At 38.9% G+C, this 15,148-nt stretch overlaps 2 protein-coding genes across 4 annotated transcripts in view; one reads left to right on the top strand and one right to left on the bottom strand.

The window, feature by feature from the left end:
- LOC121736946 (gonadotropin-releasing hormone receptor-like) overlaps positions 1 to 9,041 on the top strand; it is an 87,499-nt gene extending 78,458 nt beyond the window's left edge. Inside the window, exons 4-8 of the mRNA XM_042128423.1 lie at positions 1,102 to 1,250; positions 4,009 to 4,313; positions 7,370 to 7,493; positions 8,091 to 8,232; positions 8,710 to 9,041. Of these exons, the coding sequence (XP_041984357.1) occupies positions 1,102 to 1,250; positions 4,009 to 4,313; positions 7,370 to 7,493; positions 8,091 to 8,232; positions 8,710 to 8,949 (960 nt within the window). The 3' untranslated portion in view covers positions 8,950 to 9,041. The remainder of the gene's footprint in view (positions 1 to 1,101; positions 1,251 to 4,008; positions 4,314 to 7,369; positions 7,494 to 8,090; positions 8,233 to 8,709) is intronic.
- LOC121736945 (excitatory amino acid transporter 3) overlaps positions 8,791 to 15,148 on the bottom strand; it is a 25,550-nt gene continuing 19,192 nt past the window's right edge. For 2 of the 3 annotated variants that reach the window (XM_042128420.1, XM_042128421.1), the window contains 3 exons: positions 14,631 to 14,822; positions 13,947 to 14,081; positions 12,857 to 13,475 (listed from right to left, as the gene is read on the bottom strand). In XM_042128420.1, the coding sequence (XP_041984354.1) occupies positions 13,307 to 13,475; positions 13,947 to 14,081; positions 14,631 to 14,822 (496 nt within the window). In that variant the 3' untranslated portion in view covers positions 12,857 to 13,306. Of the gene's footprint in view, positions 8,802 to 12,856; positions 13,476 to 13,946; positions 14,082 to 14,630; positions 14,823 to 15,148 lie in introns of those variants that run through there. The other variant, XM_042128422.1, reaches the window with a different exon arrangement.

Here is a 15,148-nt window from a genome sequence, read left to right as displayed (position 1 = left end):
CCTATTATTGCTTTATTAACTATATTTAAGTGTGTCTGAATTACATAACAATAATAATAATAACTAGCTGTTTGACCGAGCTTTGCTCGGTATCCGATGTAAATGACATTTTCTAGAAATTATTCCTAGCTAGATCGATTTATCGCCCCCGAAACCCCCTATATACTAAATTTCATGAAAATCGTTGGAGCCGATTCCGAGATTCCAATTATATATATATACATAACCCAGTGGGACGGAAGACCGACACGACTGGCGAGAGATCAGGTGCAGGACCGACTTTTTACATGCTCATCTTACTTGTCAGACAATCGGTGATCAGCCTGCATTGTCCTAACCAAACTTGGAAATAACATGTTTCCAACGCGGGATTCGAACCCACGACCTCCGGAGTCGAGAGCGACGCTCTAACCACTAGACCACGGAGGCGTTATGTAACAATATTATAAAGCTAAATAAAACTGTTACGTAGCGCAAACTAATTTTATTTGGCTTAAAATCGTACTTTACGTTGAAGTATTCTTGAGTCATTAGAATTTTGTTTTAAATAAGTTTTAGCTTGGGTTTTAGTTTAGTTCGTGCGCCGCGTTACCATATGATATAACGCGGTTTATTGATATTTTACTACGTTTTTAAATTAGTGGGTAATGTACGACTGTACATTATGAATTATGACGTAGACTCTCAATTACCTCAGTCACAAGATGAAGGTAACGCTTTTTAACTATCATATTTTTTATCAAATAAAATTCACCAATTACACTTAAAACTTCGTTTTATAAAACTTAATTCTCATTTAACGCGTTCAGGCGGCGACATAAATCTCGTTTTGTTTCAAATGTATATCAAAAACATCTTTTAATCGCGATTAATAAATGTAAGTTTATTAATCGCGATTAAAAGACGTGAAGGATCGGTGAAATGCAATTCAGTGTTATAAGCGCGTTTATACGTTTAGAACCTTTTCCGTGTGCCCTGAACGCGTTCCATTGCTTTGGTGAAATCGCCCCAAGCGTAGCTCATTACACAACATTTACTAGCGTAGTATCACAAGGCTACGTTTTGGCACCTGTTTATTAAATCATCATTACCTGGTTTCAGGTGACTTTCCTGATGATGCCGCTGGAGATCGCGTGGGCGGGCACGGTGCAGTGGCTGGCGGGGGACGCGATGTGCCGCCTCATGATGTTCGCGCGCACCTACGGCCTCTACCTCAGCTCCTTCGTGCTCATCTGTATAGCGGTCGACAGGTGAGACAGATCGAGAAATCGGTGAATGCAGATATCGGCAGAATATATATCTCGCGGCAAGCAAGCAACAGGTGTTCGACAACAGATATTGCACATCTAAATATTATATTCTGCTATCTGGAAAATTTCGTGTACAAAATGTCAAAAGCGTTCAGCAGCAGATATTATGCCATCGCCTGTTAGAATTACTTTCTATTTCACTCTACTTGTCGTAAGATAGGAAAAAGTTTTTAGCAATTTTTCCTTTTTTTTTTTGACTAAACGACTTTAGAGTGCACTATATATAATGAGGTACACGACTCAGCTAAGCTTTGTGTAAATTCTTAAAACGTGTACCTATGTCCCTACATAGGTACACCTTTTAAGAACTATATAATATATATGTCGCAGCCGACTGGTTTAAATAGCCGTTCAATCAAACTGCTAGCTCTTTGACTGAACAACCCCATTCAATCACACGTCTAGCTTTTATATTGAATATTATAGTCGCTCAAAACGTTCAACACTACAGCTGATTCAAAAGCCGCCGTCTAGTTAAAGTAGTTCAGCGCGCACCGCTGCGGCGCTAGGTGCGTTTTATTTACAATATGGCGTCAACTAGCAGGTGTTTGTTGGTGTTTGTGGTTGTTTTTCGGAAATAAAGTAGTTAATAAAAGTTATAAGTGTTATTAAAGAGACAAAAATTGTAGAGGCACATACGAGTAAATCAAGATTTCAACAAATAGTCGAGAAGAAATTACGGGATTATGAAATGGATGGACGCAGCCCACCAGAAAGGGAGGTTCGGGGGGCGCAGCCCCCCACCAAAACAAAAACAAACACAATCCAGAAAGTGCAAATGGAGGTTAGGTTAGAACTGTGACTGTGCTGCGGCAGCAGCCGGCGACCGCCACAAAACACGCCTCAGATTTTTTTTACTTTTTAACTTTTGGTCACCCCTTAAACTTAAATATGATATTGAATGTACTGTCACTTCTTGGTGGAAATTCATCTTCAATATTAAATAATTATACACCTTCCTTGCACTTATTCCACTTTATTTTAATATATTTATTACAAAATTGTTAAATACACGACCTGTTTCGAAAAAATCATCATCAGGTGTACTGCAGGTAATTTTAAATTTTTAAAAAATTTGTAAACAAAAAATGGGTTGTCGGCACCTTGTAATACCTTGTAATAGTACCGAATTTGAGAGGCATTTCTGATCATGGGAACCTTTTAAATGATCAGACATGCCTCTCAAATTCGGTACTATTACAAGACATTTAAAATTTATTTTAGGACATTATTTTACATTTGACATTAATTAATTTAGTTATTAGAGATTTTATAAACTGACATTGGCATTACTATGACATGTTTTTTATCAATTTATTATTTTGTGACATTATTGACTTATTTAAAGATTGACGTATTTTTATGAATTGTTATTATTATTGTATTATTACTTATGGTTATATGACATTTAATTGATTTGCTGATATTTTTAAAGTAATTATTGTTTTTAGTTTATCAATGTTATAGGTATACATTTAAAATTTAATTTGTGATTTTTGGTAGAAAATATTGTTTATGGTATAAAAATTTTACTGAATGGTAGGAAAAATTTGTGGTGCTGACAACCCATTTTTTGTTTACAAATTTTTAAAAAATTTAAAATTACCTGCAGTACACCTGATGATGATTTTTTCGAAACCGGTCGTGTATTTAACAATTTTGTAATAAATATATTAAAATAAAGTGGAATAAGTGCAAGGAAGGTGTATAATTATTTAATATTCCTTAAACTTAATCCAAGAATAATCTTTCAATAAAATACAAACAGTTTTCCTATTCTCCCAAGTTACACATTAAGCTAATGGTCGCCCTAGTTAATTTGCCATTAAACCAGTTGGCTAAGCGTCGTCTAGCTGTAGTGTTGAACGTTGTAGCCAACAAGTCGGCTAAACGACGTATAGCCGTTTGATTGAACGGCTATTTAAACCAGTCGGCTGCGACATATATACGAATTACGAGTATATATAGTATCAACCCACTATGAAAACTTTCTCTTTGTGAGGGATTTTCAAAACAAATTATTTTCATTAAACTATTAATATAAACTAGAAATTTTTACAAAATAGCATAAGAAAACTTGAAGGCATATGAAAGTTAAATATAGAATTTCTCTTGGTAAAATACAACAATGGGAACTATAATTGGAAACTATACAAGTTCAGAAACTCTTCAATTGCAATAGTATATTGTTGTACATTGTATTCTAGCGTATATTAAATACCACACTACTTTGTTTTCATTTTGAACAAAGCTATGGGTTATATAAAACTTATGAATGGAAGAAAAATATACAATAATACTATAACATTAATTAAAAAAAAGAATGTATGTAAGTAGTTAAAATTACCCAACTGTTGTTTACACATTTAAAGTTAAAACGGCAAATCGAGGCACAAAACTTTAAGGTGCTCCCTCACTGCGAGCATTAACGTGTAATGTAACATTTTAGATTCGACTTTGAACATTCTATAGGAAGCTGACTTCACTGTCATGTAGCATTGATGCCAGCAAGTTGTATCAAGATATTATACAAGGTGCGCATTGTAATGCTCGGTTCTCCTCCCTCACTGATGTAATGCTCGACTCTGTAACGTTATATTACAAGCGAATGCTCCCGATGACGGAGCACCTTTATGAAAATTATCAAAATTCATACGGGCCTCGTTACTATGATTACAATCAATTTTGATGTGCGTAGATACTATGCGATCCTGAAACCCCTGAACGTGTCGTGGGAGCGGCGCGTGCGGCGCGCGCTGGCGGCGGCGTGGGGCGCGGCGGCGCTGGCCAGCCTGCCGCAGTCCCTCATCTTCCACCTGGAGGAGCACCCCGACGTGCGCGGCTACTACCAGTGCGTGACGTACGGCTCGCTGCCCACCGAGCGCCACGAGTTCGCCTACTTCCTGCTCAACATGGCGCTCATGTACCTCGCGCCGCTACTTTCCACGCTCTACTGCTCCGCCGCCGCGCTACTCGAGATCGTGCGACGCGCCAACACCACAGGTACGCGCACACATGCACACACACCCACACACATGCACACACACTCCGCCGCCGCGCTACTCGAGACCGTGCACCGCGCCAACACCACAGGTACGCGCACACATGCACACACACCCACACACATGCACACACACTCCGCCGCCGCGCTACTCGAGACCGTGCACCGCGCCAACACCACAGGTACGCGCACACATGCATACACACCCACACACATGCACACACACCCACACACATGCACACACACTCCGCCGCCGCGCTGCTATCACACGATACGATGATTGATGAATGATGCATAATATTCACTCTTACTACGGAACGTAACTCACGCTAACATACCCGGAAGAACGATGGCTGCCGAGAACTATAATTGACATAGTCGAGCTATCAATTCTCAGGCTAGGCGACAAGAGATATTATACCTATCTAAACCGTAGGTAGGCAGCGCCGTAAATAGGGCGGTGCCACCGGTGCCCAGGCAGAGGGCGTAGACTCTGGGGGGGCGCAAAAATGGCCAAACCAGGTAGGTATTATTTTTTCGGTTTGCTCCTGATAATAGTTCCCGCTGCGCCCCTAGAGCACGATTCCAACAGTAAAATAGACCTATACATTGCTTTGGGTAATATAATATCTAAAAAAGCAAGGGCGCAGTTGTAGAAGCTCGCACAGGGCGCAAAAAAGACTGTTTACGGCACTGCTTCTTAGCTTCATCTTATTTTCGTATAAAATGCTGTTTTTGCCCGACCCAAGCTGATCGGTAATGAAGTATATATTTCTCTATTTATACCCTAGTTTACTTGCCACCCTCAGACTCTAGTGGATTTCAACATAGCGTATGTAGGCACCTTATAATTAGATATACTATTTCATAACATAGCTACATAATATTAATAAGTAAGTAAGTATTACGATCCCGGAACACGATTGATTAAAAAAATAAAAATAAAATTAATCATTGTATATTTATCTGATATTAGCGTAACGGAAAACACGACTCACTTATTTTGACTCGATAGGTATATTTTTCGAAATTATGAATATTTCTGGGCTTTTCAACAAATATCTGTAACACTTATATATATCTGTTACTACGATCTGCACTGCACTACTACGATCATACACTTTATAAAATAATAGCTAAAGGAAATATTAGTATTGTATTTAATTTGAAAGTAATCATCAAAATCAGTTTTGGGACTTACGACCTTTACTTCCGTGCTATAATGCGGAAATGTATGTTACGCGATATTGTTCACTATTAGCTGCAGCGTGAAGTACAATTCATGTGGGCACGATTTATGGAATCATTATGTCTCGATTGGAGGATACCGGGGTATATAGACGGGGCTAGCGTGTTTTGATATTTTTGGCAGCTCGGTCTCAATTCGCTTGAATAAAACTTTGTTAACTATATTCTGTTTGAGGCTTACTCAGGATAGTTAGTATTTACTTTAGAAGTAAACGGACAACACCCTGAGACCTACTTTGAATCCTGAATATTATTTAATAAATAAACAGAAGAAAAATAAAAAAAACCAAATGTAGCGAAGCAAGACGCTATATAATTTAGGTATTTCAGTTATTAACATTAAATTATATTCGGCAACGTAAACACGACATTTAATTTTAGTAATAAATTTCGAATTAACATTTTGACATCTATTTGACATTAGCGTGGCATTTGATCGGCGCGCGCTATCACTGAGATTCATACAGCCGCAATCAGAGTGGAACATTAATTACTTAGGTAAATGTAATTACCTAATTCAAAATTTTGACATAAGCCCCATACATTATCTGTCAAATTCTTCATTAAATTGAAGGTAATCATAGTTAAATGTCTATGAGTACTGCGGTCAGAAACTAACTTCGCCGGTCGAACTAAACTTCGGTCGAATATATAATTTATTGTGGTAAAGATAGGCTCTGTCAGTGATTATCTGCCCAAAAATATCTCGACTGTGGTGGCCCCATAATGGCTATATCTCTCTATCTAAAATCGGCTTGACATAGATTACATCAGTCATATTAATTTATTTATAAATCTGCTTAAGATACATAATAAGCTGTTCAGAGTTATTATACAGGGGGGTTTTATACTCTTATGAAACTTTATTTTTAAACAATACATACCTTGTAACGGCCTGTCTGAGACTAGAGGTAAATAAACTCTGATGGTTCTGAGAGAAAATGACCTTCTTTCTAAATCGTTAAATATGACAGCCAAAAATTTGTTCGTAATGCATCAAATCTTAATTAAAGAGTTGACCTTTAGTCTCTAGTGCAGTGAGACATATACAACATACAACCTTCAAACTGTCGAGTGCCCACCTTTGATATTTTATTCATAAGTCTTTAATCTTGCGTGTAGGAATAACTGAATAACATATTTAAAGCTTAGTATGACTATAAATAAATAACGTTATTTTTAGGTATCTTATCTCATTGTAGCTCGAAATATTATATAGATAATCTTTTCCGAGTAATATTCCTTTTGAAAGTAATCGTTCAATAGATTGAGACCACTGGCTTTTGCAATATCTCACAACAAAAAAAAAAACTAATAAAATATATCGTAAGTTGGCGACGCGGGTAGAATGGATTCGTATATTTTTTTTAAATGTATGGGCAAATACATATCACTGGGGTGCTTGCCCACTAAAAAGTATAAAAAATTCACACTTTCAGCGGTACTTTCAGCGGTAGTTATACACACCCTAAAGTATTATCACTTTCTTTTGTTACACCCCGTAGAGACCTATACCTCCTTCACTCGCGCACTTGCATTACACTAATTGCTATCACATTTTGACTTGTAACCAATACGATCGCGGTAACTATATTATTGTCCGCTAGTGACAAACACAAGTACGGATAGATTGAAGCCTAGGTATGATGCCGGCAACGAGGAGCTTCAGACCATAGACAACTTGCGGCATGTTAAGACTACATACTAAGCTAATTATTATATTAACAAGTTACGTACGACTATATTACGACTGCCTGAATAGGGAATTATATTGCTTATATTATTACAATATTTCAACGTGACATTACAGACAAGATGCGTCGTCACGGCGTGGGCATCCTGGGCCGGGCGCGCGCGCGGACGCTCAAGATGTCCATCACCATCGTGCTGGTGTTCTTCACGTGCTGGTCGCCCTACTACTGCTACTGCATGTGGTCAGTGTACTGTACAGTTAATACACTTGAAATATTGATTAATCTTGTACAAAGTAATAATTTCAATGACGGACGCCAGTCTCATTATATCCAGTAGGGTGATGAGTTCTACATAAACGTAACGCTACGTAATTAGCCGCGTACTGACCAAGCGAGCAGCCTCGCGCGGTAGCCTCGCGAGGCAGTTGCTCGGTCAGTCAGGACTCAGGAGGTGCCTAGTGAGCGCGGCAAACGTACCGAGGCGCCTTTGAGCATCGACAAAAACCGACAATGCTCGGCTCTGGCCGCGGCACGCTCGGGCGAGGCACATCCTGACCGACCGAGCAACTGCCTCGGGGGCTTCTCGCTTGGTCAGTACGCGGCTATTGTCAAATACCTATATAAAGGAGACGTCAAAAGTTTGTTCCTCATACTCACCTCTTGTCACAACTTAAGATTACAATTGAGTTCACGAGGTACACGTTACTTTAAAGAAACGCTTGTACAACTAAGTTTCCAATGTAAGACATGCTATCAAAACTGCTTTCTCTTAGTACAATATCAATAAATTGTCCCGAAATAAAAAATCAATCTTAATCAGTTGTTTAATATTCCCAGGTACTGGATCGACAAGGAGTACGTGAGCAAGCTGGACCCGGCGTTCCAGAAAGCGATGTGGCTGTTCTCGTGCACCAACTCCTGCGCGAACCCCATCGTCTACGGCATCTTCAACCGCAACCGCTGGTCCTGGCGCAGCAGGGTCAGTCCTCATATCATTTTTTTTTTTAAATATTTTTAACAGTAAAATATTTCAAAGTTTAAAGAGAGAGAGAGAACTTTGAAATGTTCTTTTTCCAACTAAAATAGAAATTATTATCAAAATCAGTTCATAAACGACGAAGTTATAAGACAGACATAAAAAAATCATATTATATACGGTGGAATTAAATGTCCTCTGCTATTTAAAGTTGGTTAAAAAAAGGAGTAAACGGGCATACAATATGTACGGTATAAAAAAACTATTTACTTTATCCTAAAAGGTATTCTTTTCACACTGCTGTACAGCCGGATAAATAAGATTATTTTAGTAAAAACATTTTTTGTAGTGCCTGGTTTTTATCGTAAATTACGTTCAGAACTTTGACAACCCAATTTGTACTCATACTGTCCGTACATTTTCCTGGAAAATGAAAATTAAGAAAAAATTTATTGTGACGTCATCATGTTGGTATTTCAGAACGGTCGGTGTCGTCACGGCGCACGGCGCGGCTCGCGCTTCCCGCACGGCGACTCCATGGAGATCTCCGCCGCCACGCTCGCCCGCGCGCGCTCCTCGCTCGCCTCGCGACGCGACTCGCACAACAACAACACGCCCCCCACCCCCACCCCCCACAACAACAACTTGCCCGCCGCCCCCGCCCCCCACAACGACACCAACGGCAAGCACATCAACAACAACAACCACGCCGCCGTATAGCGACGACAATGCGCGCGCTGCGCCAAATAGCGGCGAGTGCACAGACTGACGTTCGGTAGCTAAAAGTATAGTGAGACTGAATAAAACTTGTTGTGAAGTGGACACTAAAAACATATTGTGTAAAATGTGGACTTAATTATGACATATTAAGATAAGTTTAAACAAACGTTATACTATCAACATCACAGTGGTGTGACGTGACGTGACGTAGCTTGTCGTAGCGGCGTAGAGCTCAGCGTAGAGGCACGTAGCGCGACGTAGCTCGTCTTAGCGGCGTAGAACTCGACGTCGTCGCACTACGCGCCTCGCGTAGCGCGACGTAGCCGTCGTAGACAACTGTAGCGGGTCGTAGCGAACATTTCAAATTCGCTACTTTTTGTAAAGCTACAAATCCTTTGTGTCATATATTTTCAGTCTTTATTTATAAAGGCCAGATTACCGACACTACGGTGCCATATTATTTTCGCTCGTATCGTTTATTATATCTATATAAATATGTGAATATCTTTATATAGCTGTAAGTAAGTTAAATTATAAGTAAATACTCTGTAACTACTCAGCATATCTATCCTCCTCTCTCTTAAATCTATGATGTAACATGAGAGTGATGTTAATATTTCTAAAGTGTAATTAATTGTAAATATTGTGCAAGAAGTTGTAAGATGTAAGTGCAGTGGTCAGTTCTGTCACATTCCGCGCTACAGGGAGACATTCCAGTGCGTAGTCCCGGGGTCACACTGGGAGGAAATGCCGTTCATTAATTGGTCCAAGGCTTAGGACTTCCTCACGCCTGGATTTAAAATAATCCTTAATCGATTTTTTTGTCCTTTTATATGAATGAAACAAAATATTTTAATACAGAATCAACCACTTTTTAATTATTTATGACCTATTTCAGTTAATCCAAGACCCAAGTACGATCACGTTTGATGAATGTCGGCATTTTTTCTCAGTGTACCTCAGGTACCTTTGTAAGGTAGGTTGTTAATGTTTTGTATAATTTTATTTTGTTTATCAGATGGCTGTGAGGTGCTAGTGAACATGTGTACTCAATACACAGCCTCTCTAACAATATTTAAATGGTTTCGTAGCAAAGTTCTTTAGGACTCGCTTTGTGTGATACATTCAGGCGCCGTGTAGACGGAAAATATAACGGAACAACCAAAAACGAAGCGATGTTGTAGAACAGGGATCACCAAATGGCGGATCATGGTCCACAAGTGTACCGTCGACCCATTGTGTCCGGACCAAGCATTTTTGGAGATGAACTTCGTTAAAAATAAATTTCGTTCTCGACTTACTGATGAACATCTCCAGAATTTAATGTCAATAGCTTGCACCAATTTCACTACAAATAAGCAATAAAATTGTCACTTTTCTCATTGATTTTTAAAAAAGTATTCTTTTTACAAATTGTCTGTCCTAATAGTAGAAGGATGGATGAAGGATTTCTTAAAATGGACCCCGAGCAAAACTAATTGATGACCCCTGTTGTAGAAAATAATGACGTGCCGCAGCGTTACATAACGCTGGCAATAAAACTCTGACAGTGACCTGAAAATTATGCTTTAGAAAATGTAGACCAGTGACCACTACTTTCTTGTACGAAGAAAGAAGGAGAGTTCTGCTAAAAAAATATCTGGTCAAATGTCAGCGTTTGCATAAAGTGCCATATTTGTAGCCATATCAAAATAAGTTTTAAATATTATAATCATTTTATATTACAAATAATTAAAATAGGAAACTTCAGTCATCCATACCTAGCCAGGAGCCCCTGTATGTCTGTGCGTTTAAATATTGATAGAGAGGTCATCGTTGGCGTAATTTTATACCAAAAAATTTAAAAACTATTTTATGTTGTACCTCGGTTGAGAATAAAAGTTGATTTTATTATTTAGTACGTTTATTTAATAACATAAGCTATACATGATACAACGGATACTTAGCTAACGACTATTTTGTACTTTAGATGTTGGCCCGAACATGACTTGTGAATAATGACGTCACGAGAGATTAGATGTCGATTCGTTTTGATACGTTAGATATACGTAAAGAATTAAAAGAAAAAAGAAGAAAGGGGTAAACAAAGCCTGCACGCGATCGGTTGACGTATGCAGACTTTGTCTCTTCCCCCGTTTATGTAATGCGGCGTGGAAAATCAGCTAATGATACTTTTAAGAACATTATTTTACTACTTTACCCTCTGTATATAAACAGAGGGTAAAGTAGTAAAATAAGCAGTAGATCGTACGCCCAAAATATCCGTAAATAATTTTTCAAAATTACACATCACAAGAATTATGAGGCAGGAATCACAAACATCCATCACACCAAACACTATTTATACAGATCGAATTTCGAACTAACTTTTTCTAATAAAATTTTCCAAATGTCTCCTTTTAAATACACTTTACAATCATTAACAAACATACCAACATAATATTTTAAAAGAGGCCAAGTTGTCATCCACTCCGATATGTAATAAATACACTTACCTAATATTAAGTGGGTACCGACTTCACCAACGTCAGTTATTGTAAATGATTAGTTAAAATATTTCTTTAAAACTAGAATTTCAACTTTAACAGCCCTTGGTGAAGTTGGCACTAAAACTTACTAAACGCAACATTTTAACGATTGAAATGGAATGACATGACTCTACAACTATCACAATGTCTACTCTACAGTCTACTCTACCGGATACATTTATACAAAAATAGAACAGGCGTCTCAAGAGTTAGAAAAGTGGTCAGTAACATTAACACGTCCACTGCGGTTCACGCGACGTCGCGCGAAGTATTCGTTGAAGGATCGATTACGCGACGTCCGAGTAATATGGTCGATAATCATTTATCGACCATATTACTCGACAGCATTTTGACTCAACGATGAGAACGTTAATACTAACCCACTGTATACAGAATAGTAAGCACACAGTTTTATTTTCAAAGACACTTAGAACACACTGGAGTTTTCCTCTCGCTGTCACTGAAGTCGGCAGTAGAGCGCCTACTATAGCTAATTACAATAATGAACATCAAATCACCAGTATTATTTGATAAGTATTTACAAAGTCTTATCAGCATGCCCACAGAAAACATTTAAATTTTTTGTTATTGTTTTATACAGGAGTATATCAGACACATAAATAAGTACCTGCAAGTAGTAACGATTAAAATATATAGTATTGTAGGGTGGGTGCATCTTTGTATATATTTTATTAAAGGTGCGACGAGCGCCATCTTTTATTACTTATAAGCAATTTATTTTGCAATCATATTTGATGTATTGATACATAACAAAAATTGCAAGTGGCTTTGCCTAAAATATTTGTATAATAATTAGAAGTAGCTTAAATTAAAACCTTGCCTATTTAACAATACATGAGAGTACAGATTGTATACTGAAAATAGAGATATTATTACTTAAGCGTAATATTTTGGTCACAAGAATTTATGCCTTTAAAACTATGGTGAAATTTAAAGACGACTTAAATAAATAACAAGCTTAAATCAATATTAAATTGTTAAAGAGATTGTATCCCTATAAGATAATATTCTTTTAGAAATACTTCATAATAACAATATAAATAATATTATTATAAATCTATATTTGGCATCTTTAGATCACATAAATAATTCGATTTGATAAAAATTTGGCAATTTTGTTAACGTAAATCACAGATGTTGGTAGACTGCTTTTTTGTCGCCGTTGTTCTCTTTAGATCTTAACTCCTAGGGGCGACATACACGATAGACCGATATGTCAATATTGTCATAGATTTATATGCACACACATAGCCACACACTTTCACGCACTCAAATGTCTCGATGTGTTCCACACATACACTCACGCAAACGCACATCGCTTCGTATGTATGCATGCACACTCGCATGTACGCCGAACGCGTTTCACTCAATTCCACATTACTATATTACGTCACACAAACTATAATTTTTCGGTGGCAAATTGTCGTTAATTTTGAATCTCAAAATGCTCCCACGTCCACACACACATCTAAACGAATACAAGAATAAATACTTAACTAACACTGTCTTTCGAGGTTCCGGCACGAGTGTTCGTTGCGATTTGCGCTCACGAATTGCCGCCTACAGGCGGAATGTAGGCTCGGCCGCGGGGCGTGAGGCAGCACATTTTAACACCGTACTCGTTTGCATAAAGGAATTGAAACAAATTAAGTTTATATACGATCAATTATCGCGTGTAGATTAATAATGCTGTGTCAATTCCTCTCTTACCAACGGGTACTACAATTATACGCGACGTCGCGTTGTCAGTATTTTCCACCGCCAACGCGACATCGCGTTATGAAATCTGCCGTATGTCGTGTCACGGCCTAGCGGTCGCCCTTCTCGAGTTCGGCGAGCTCGGTGGCGGGCGCGGCGTCGCGGTCGGCGGCGGTGGGCGCGGCGCGCGACTTGTCGATGTCGCCCTGCGACAGTGACGTCACGATGATGGCGCCCAGCGCGTCGCACACCACGTTGATCGTCGTGCGGAAGCGGTCGCTGAAACATTTTAAAAATTTTAAAAATTACACAAGACATATTAACATAGTACTTACTATTCTTTATGTTTTGCATGAAAATAATGCAATATTACAAAATATACGGATAATAAAACCTACTACTGAACAATTTTGAGTTAATTGAAAAAATAAAAAATAAAAGTTGAGCCCATAGTCGGCGTTAATAGGGAATATTACGCAAAGGTCGGAACACACACAGCACTATTAGCACATACAGTAAATAAGCCATAAATAATCCGACATGTTGTACACGTCGTATCAGAATATGGACAGAAACGTTGTCAAACGCCGAACAAAACTGTTTGTTTACTGTCTATGCTAGTGCTGCACTCTGGCATCAAAACATTGCAGTAATAAAGTATAATGTGCTTTGTAGATAGTTGCGCAATAATGGTAACTTGCTATCATGGCTCAACAATTAGTAAAGGACAAAAAAGTTGGGGGCGCTTACAGCAGCCAGTCGACGGCGAGGATAATGGAGACGTCCTCGGCGGGCAGGTTGACGGTGTCCAGCACCATCACCATGGTGACCAGCCCCGCCTGCGGGATGCCCGCCGCGCCGATGCTCGCCGCCGTCGCCGTCACGCTGAAATGTCAAGATATACTGATGAGTCTAATGTCCGATATCTGAGTCATTTTGTTCGCCTACAATGAGGGTGCAATACATCATATTGTAGACGTACCAAAGCCCATTGTAGTGCCTGGTGAACAAAATAAAATACTCGCTGATTTAGCGCTACTTCAATTATCTTTACTTGCGCAGAATCCGAGCCTAACTCTACTTTTTTAGGACCTATCTCTACTTTTTTTAAGAGCCTATACTATCCCACTGCTGGCGAAAGCCCTCCTCCAAGGTCTTCCATCTATATCGTTCTACGCCACCACCTGCGTGGTTGGCTTTAGTTTTTATATAAAAAAGATCCAATATATAATACAAGCAAAACGACGATTGACGAAAGACGGAGTGGTGTACTGTCAGAGAAGTTGATCGATAGACAGATCGAGGGCCTGCGTAATTGGTCGCGTTATGTCAGACCTAGCCGACAGATCACAGCTAATATTGAATTCACATAATCGGACCAAATGGCGTAGGTCCGTCAACTGCCTATGAATTAATTTCTTCGATGGTACATACCTGACGGCGACGATCTTGCCGAAGGACATGTCGACCTTGCGCAGCTGCGCGATGAAGATGGCGGCGACGGCCTCGTACAGCGCCGTGCCGTCCATGTTGATGGTGGCGCCGATCGGGATCACGAAGCGCGTGATGCGCGGATCCAGGCCCATCTCGTCGCAACACCCGATCGTTATCGGCATTGTCGCTGAGCTGGAATAGAACAAAATATGTCACTAATGTTGAGGTGTTATTGAAACCATTACAGTCTATCATGAGACTAGGTAAAACTATAATGTCTATGACATTCGGAACCACTTCTCCCATTTTAACCATAACTAGACTATGTAAGAGATAGTGAATTATAACTATTAGGAGACGATGGACGTATATTCTTCGTAATCACGTTATGAATACAGAGTGCAATTAAACCTTCCTGCCAAATTTTGATATATTGATCCTTGTTAAAAATAAAAATACACGTATTTTTTCTTTTATAATCACTCAGTACTAAAATGTTGAAAAATAGCTTCCGAAAG

The sequence above is a fragment of the Aricia agestis genome, chromosome 20 (assembly GCF_905147365.1).
Source record: "Aricia agestis chromosome 20, ilAriAges1.1, whole genome shotgun sequence".
Taxonomy (NCBI): domain Eukaryota; kingdom Metazoa; phylum Arthropoda; class Insecta; order Lepidoptera; family Lycaenidae; genus Aricia; species Aricia agestis.
Note: the sequence above shows the minus strand (reverse complement) of the source record. Positions and strands in the feature narration are given on the sequence as shown.